Here is a 6925-nt window from a genome sequence, read left to right on the forward strand (position 1 = left end):
ATTTATTGCATCCTATTTGGTTATATTTATTGTTATTATTTTAAAGTGGATTAGTGAGAATTATTTATCGTAAATTTAAAATTTCAATTCATCACGGACATTATTGGTGTATAATTTTAAAGTTAATATATTTGTTGATATATAATTAGTTATTTAGTTGATTGTTCATAGATCACGTTTAGTCAAGATCCAAAACCTAGAAGAGATTGATTTTGTTTGTTGACTATCGTACACGCTAAGGTTTTTAGATTTCTCATAGCATATCCAAAATAAAACACATTCATATATATCTAAAATAATATGCACCAAAACTAGTGTGTTTGTTTGGATTGTTTTTATTTTAAGCGAAAAAAGTTTATTTTTAAATAAAATATTTTTATTAAATTTTAAATATATTTAAATAATTTTTTTTAAAAAATATTTTACTCAAGAAATAAACTATTTGCTTTTTGAAAATTAATAATATTTTTTTAAATAAATAAAATTAAAGAATTTTTTAATATTTTTATTTTTTTAAAAATTTATTCAAATATCAAATATTTTTTATTAAAAATAAATATTTTTTAAAAGTTAATTCAAACCATCTCTAGACGAAGTCAACCATTCAACCAAGTTGAACTTAAAACAGACTTATAAAATGTAAAAATTTATTAAAACATACTTGTAAAATGTTATACTATCTTAGACTAATCTCACCTTTATTATTATTTTATACATTTAATAAATAATAATTGTCCATTTTGTCATCAAATAAGTGTTTTTTCAAAAAGAGCACGTGCAATTGGAAGAAGACTATTATGTTTTCTGTGGACTCGCAAAAACGATGAACCAACAACAAACAAAAGTGTCAGCTCTGATTCAATGAAATCTGAAGCATAAGCAACTGTTTGAACACTGAATCTGCACAGAAACAGAAGCAGAAACAGCATCAGAACCTTCCAAATGAAAGCACAAGAGAACAATGGCAGCAACTTGTGCAGCTCAAGGAGGGTGCCCCACTGACTTCATAGCCATTGCTTTCTCCATCTTGTCCTTCATTCTGTAACTACCTTCAACTAACTTTGTGTTACTGCCCTTGAATCTTTCATGTGTTTGATTAGTTTTGTAAGGGGTCATCATTTATCCCTGCCAATTTGGCTTCTCCACTAGCTGTTTGATGATATGCCTGACTGAATTTTGAGTTCTAGTAAGTGATTGACAAGTTACTAATCTTAGTTTGTGTACCCTTTTTATGTTTAAACCCTTTGATTCGCAAAATTTGCATGTGTTTCTGCTTTCTGTGTGTCTCTGTAGGGCGGTTTAGTTTGTCCTTTTATCAAAATTATAGCAACAAGGTTGTGTGGAGCTTTGGAGTTAACTTGCACATTTTTACGAGTTTACAAGTTTAGCTCCCCAAATGAGCGTAGAGGTTGAGTCTTACTATTCATGTTTGTCTAAGATCCATGAGGTTATGTGAATTGTGAACTCTTGAGTTTGATAACATTGGAGAGTGAAAGTATGGGATACTGATTTGTTTTAATCGATGTTCTTTACTATTTGATGGATTCTGTGTTGCAGGCTTCTGTTATGGTCAATATTTCCTTTCATAGTCCACAAGGTTCCTCGTACTCAAGGCAGTGGCTTCTGGCTACCAGTGATACAAGTTGTTGCCAGCTTCAACCTTCTTCTATCAATTGTGGTAAATGTTTCCATATGTATAACTTCTTACTGCTGTATCGGCAGATTTTTGTGCTGCTTGTTCTCAAGCTTAGGAATCTCATGTTTGTTTTCTGTGTAGATGTCCAATAATTTTTTGAGATTTGAAAAGAGGCAATGGTGGCGGTCATGCTACTTCTGGGCTGGTATCATTCTCTTTTCTTCACTCCTCTGTTCTTACTTGTTATTATTTCTTACGCCTTGTTTGGTAATTACCCTAGCAGAAATACAAATTCATTAGGAGACAGAAATATGTTTGCATAAGGAGAAGATACAACAACATGCTAAGTGTCTCTTTCCATAAAAAAATTTGGGATATTGGGGACAAAGGCAATCGTATCTTTGTCTCCATTGTTGAAGTATCTTTATATTTTCTATCTTGAAACATTTACCAACACAAATGTATTGTACATACATATGAAAGATAACGTGCTGCTTCCAATTGTTTTCAGTCTGGGTTGAAGGTCCGCTAGGGTTTGGTTTGATGTTGAGCTGTCGGATAACACAAGCCTGTCAATTATATTTTATCTTTGTCAAGTAAGTAAATGCTTATGAAGATGATGCTATCAATTGACAATTTGATATTAAGCTATTAGCATGAGCTTTAGCTACCAGCTTCTGCATCCAAACTTTTTTATCCATTCAACCCAGAAGTTAACCTAATTTCGTCATCCATTAGATGAATTAGTTATTCTATATTTATACTGAACATTGTTAATGGCCTGTTAATTATTTATTTATTTTTCTAAGTTTTTATTCATATAATCGGGTTTGATTTCTTGTGACTTGTTGGCATTATCCCTTTTATATTTTTCTTAGGTTATTTTGGGGAGGTCATTGGGTTAGTTATGACACTACATAACATTTCTAAATGGCTTTTCTCTCAAAATATGGTGTAAAGGAGTTTACCTTTTACACTTGATGTTTCAGGAGGCGTTTACCTCTGATCAGAACATATTTTTTCCTTCCACTAATTCTACTTCCCTGGGTTGTTGCTTCTTCTGGTAAGGGTTTCAATATTTTAATTTATTTGTTACTATGTTTTATTGTGCAGAAATTGCTGCTTGAAGTAAAAGTAGTTGAACATTTATTGATAATTGTAATTTTCTTTATCCATAGACCTGTGTTTTGCATGCCTTATTATGCAATATCCTCCATTTAAAGTGCTACTTCCGTTGAATTGCTGGGACACGTTCTACTTCCTGGTTTTTTTATTTCTGTGTTTTGTATATTTTTTATCTAATAAGGCTGTTCATTCATGCTCTAGTTATCAATATGAGGAAGCCCCTAAATCATCATTGTCACTTGAATGCTCATTGGGCCATCCCAGTTGCATGCCTCCATTCATTGTATGTTGCCACATTGCTTGCGGTTACAGGTGCTGTTCGTCATGTGGAGTTCAGATTTGATGAACTCAGAGACCTCTGGCGTGGAATATTTGTATCAGCAATGTCAATTGGTATAGTTTTTCCTAGTTTGTAGAAGATACTATTATTCCCTATTTGTTTTGATTCTTCCAGCCTCCTATAAACCAGTGCTTAGAGACAATTTTAAGGTTTTGAATTCACCATTAAGTCAATAATACCGAGGTATTCAGAAAATGGATTTCCTATGAAAGTCAAGTTAAAAATTAAAACAATGCAGAAGTTAGTGTTAGCTCTTGATTTGCCCCTTCTCCCTCTCCTTCAAATGTTTTAGTTTATGGATACTTTTAAGTTTTAACCAATGTGATAACTGATAAGGGAACTGGTTTAGTTATAATTTATAAATGTTTTAAGCACATATATTGTTTGATCTATGTAGCTGATCCCATTAATTGTTGTTGTGGTCTTGGAACTGGTTTGCAGAAGCAATGTTTAATATAGGATTGTTCACATTCTGAAATACATTTATATAGTATGTAACCCTTTTAAATAATATATGTGTAATCAAATTTAACTTTGACTTGCAGCAATACACCCATGTTTTTCTTAAAAAGAACTTTGTGAAATGAGCTTCTATGTATTTTAGATCTCACAGCCTATGGCCTCAATATATTAACCTATTTTCTGTCAGTTGTGTGGAATATTGCTTACATACTGAACGAAATTCATGACGACGTCTCATGGCTTCAAGTTGCCTCTAGATTTCTGCTTTTACTTTTGGTATGCTTTGCCAGTGCTTTTAGAAGAAAAAAAAAATATTCAAGTTATTATTCTCTTAATCTTTTATTCACTTCTATTTGTGGTGGTTATATTTGAAGGCTAGCATACTCATTCTGGCTTTCTTTTCGATATCAAGTTCACAACCACTGCTGTCACAAATCAGCTTAAGGAGAAGAGAATCCAGAGAATTTCGCTCAATGGGCCAGGCTTTGGGCATACCCGACAGTGGGATATTAGCACATAGTGAACTTTCCTCAAGGATAGATCCTAACGAGCCATTGGATAAGCTTCTCTTGAACAAGAGATTTCGGCAGTCCTTTATGGCATTCGCTGACAGGTTAAAAATCCTTTTCTTTGGTCTTTACATTTTACTCCGGCGAGAGGCTTATTATAAATCAAGTTAACTCGAGGAAAGGGAAAAGGGGGAAGGAAATAAGCTGCAAATATTGGAAGCCCGACTCTTTGTATAGAAATATACCAGTTGTACAACAGTGGAGAGCAACTTAGATAGGAGTAAGTTAGACAGTTACAATAAATTACAGAATCAAAGTGAGCAACATACAATTAGAATACTGAGAATAGTTTGGAAATGGATTCTCTCCATTTTTTTTTCACTGGAGAGAATAAAGTGTGATCTCTCACCTTTAATTCTATAAGTGGGACCAGAAATTAATAAGAGAGAGAGAACAATGAATGGTGAGATCACACACTGGACACTATCCAGTTTTTTTTCCCACTAGAGAGGATCCACTTCCGAATAGTTTAGAAAATTTTGAATATCCCTTTTCAGTCCCATTTGGTAGTTGTCTTAGGACAGAAATATAGAGATAGGTGAAATACAAACCTTGTAGGAACAAAATTTGCCTCTTTCTGTCCACCAAAAACTGAGGATAACGGGACAAGGACTAATTCCCAACTTTTATGTCTCGTCTCAATATTTTTTTTTTTGGTTGAGACACTTTCCATACACAACCACATATATTTTGGGTTCTTGACCATATTGACATGGAGATATCTTTGTGCTTCATGCTTTTCTTTTAAAAAAAAGAAAAACCTGATCCTGTCCTACCAGATAAGAAATGAGCCATTTAAGCAAGGTAATTCAGATTAAATGGGTAAAATTTTTAATAAATTGATGGAAAATCACATATGTTAAATTTGCACAATGCAATCCTGGTGGAGATAAGTGGATCCCTTATACTCCTATCCAACAAATTCTTGAAAGTTTTGGACAAAAACATCAAATACAAGAAAAAGGTTTACAAGGAAAAAAGAACTAATCTTTGTCTAAATCAAATATTACATCGCTCAAATACCAATGTATTTACAGTTGCTTGGCGGGGGAGACCGTGCACCTTTTCGATGAAGTGCACGAGCTCAGTAAAATACCCGAAGATGACACCGTGAGAAGGATCTATATGGCACGTCATATTATCGAGAAGTACATAGTTGCAGGTTTGTGTTTTCAGTTCAGATGCTTCCTTCTTTTATTCACTCCCAAATTTGAGTCAAATACAGTTGCATTATACGAAAATGCATGTCATGTGCCAGCACACTTCAAAATGGGTGACATTGTTTCTTAGTACCTGCTAAAGTAATTTGTCTAATATTTGCTAAGTTGTATTTTTACAGGAGCTGCAATGGAGGTGAACATTTCACATAGAAGTAGACAAGAAATTTTGACAACTTCAAATCTTGCACGCGCTGATCTCTTCAGCAATGCGCTAAATGAGATTATGCAGCTAATGAAAACGGTAAGTAGGTTCTTTGATTAAAATTAGTCTCACAGGGGGTATAGTATATCCAATGAAAAATATTTGCATGCTAATGGAGCATAGTTAATTCGTGCTTGAAGAGCATGCACAACCACTCATTCTTATTTAACTTCTAAAAAACATATATGAAACTTTGCGGTTCCACGTTACTAGAGCACTCATTAAATATATATTCCAAAAGCATGCAAGTATTTATCGTATAATATTCATCTAATAAGTAATGCATTGCACACTTGCACTTCCTCAGAACTTGGCAAAAGATTACTGGTCATCGATGTTCTTCTTGAAGTTCCAAGAAGAATCGAATACGAGGGCTAATGGCCATGATCCAGAGCAAATGGCAGGATGGAACTTCTCTCCAAGATTGAGTTCTGTTCGCGGTGCAGATGACCCTTTTCACCAGGACCATCTGCATAAGAGCATGGACTATGGCAATGATACTGACTCATGAAATTGGTAGTTGCCCTGTTGCCAATTTTTTCCTTCTGGTTTAATTGGATGGTATTGAATTATTGATGCCTTGCCAAATAAACCGGTTTTCCTTATTAAAAGGAATTTAGTAATGTACTTTGTTTTTTGTTCAAACAATCTATATGGTGGTTGGACAATCAATTAATGTACATAAAACCGAGGAGGGTAAGGAATGATAGCATTCTTTTTATTATTATTATTTTTATTTTCTTGAACAAGTTAGTACATTTGTACAGGTAGGCTAGGCCTAGGACCATATAAATTGTGTTAGGTTTGGCATTTAAATCTCACTGCAAGAAATGAGGATGTATCACTCCATGTGTCTGAAAGCAACTTTGCTTTATTTATACCCTATTTTGTTTTGGGTATAGCATACGTCAGTCAACCTTTATTATATATCTGTATGGATTCTAAGGTTTAGCTATATTGGCTTTTGGTTTGTGCATGAGAAACCCATGAAACTTCTTGGTCCCCTTGCGTATGTCAACTTAATTCATTAGTTTGTCACATTAACGCTATGTATGAACACATATGTTTGTTGAGTTTAATTTTGATGAACTGATAGTGTAAAGTATTTTAACATATTCGTTCTTTCGGATGACCATTCATGTAGTCAATGTAAAAGGTAATTATTTTTACTGACATGGTATTACGTAATTAAATGCACGTGTAAAATTATTTTACACTGATAGTGCATCAAAATTAAATTCTCAAATTTGACACCAAACAAAATTTTCAATTCTTTCTCTAAGAAAATGAAAAATAAAGCAAAAAAATAGAGATATAAGAATTTAAAAAGGACTTAAAAAAAGGTTTGGTTGTAGGATTAAGAAGCCAACT

The 6925-nt window shown here is 33.4% G+C and overlaps 1 protein-coding gene across 3 annotated transcripts; it reads left to right on the forward strand.

Moving 5' to 3' along the window:
• Positions 1-769: 769 nt before the first annotated feature.
• LOC130956378 (regulator of G-protein signaling 1) lies at positions 770-6398 on the forward strand. Of its 3 annotated transcripts, XM_057883415.1 has the most exons (12): positions 799-1186; positions 1294-1408; positions 1558-1678; positions 1778-1841; positions 2148-2232; positions 2626-2699; positions 2963-3154; positions 3751-3839; positions 3938-4176; positions 5170-5294; positions 5472-5593; positions 5862-6398. In XM_057883415.1, exons 4-12 carry the CDS (start codon positions 1778-1780, stop codon positions 6063-6065), a joined length of 1194 nt encoding a protein of 397 aa, XP_057739398.1. In that variant the 5' UTR covers positions 799-1186; positions 1294-1408; positions 1558-1678; the 3' UTR covers positions 6066-6398. The 3 variants fall into 3 exon arrangements, with proteins under 3 accessions (XP_057739397.1, XP_057739398.1, XP_057739399.1); XM_057883414.1 differs by lacking the exon at positions 1294-1408 and having other exon boundaries at positions 770-1041; XM_057883416.1 differs by lacking the exon at positions 1294-1408.
• Positions 6399-6925: the final 527 nt, after the last annotated feature.

Source organism: Arachis stenosperma, chromosome 10 (genome assembly GCF_014773155.1).
Source record: "Arachis stenosperma cultivar V10309 chromosome 10, arast.V10309.gnm1.PFL2, whole genome shotgun sequence".
In the NCBI taxonomy this organism is placed as follows: domain Eukaryota; kingdom Viridiplantae; phylum Streptophyta; class Magnoliopsida; order Fabales; family Fabaceae; genus Arachis; species Arachis stenosperma.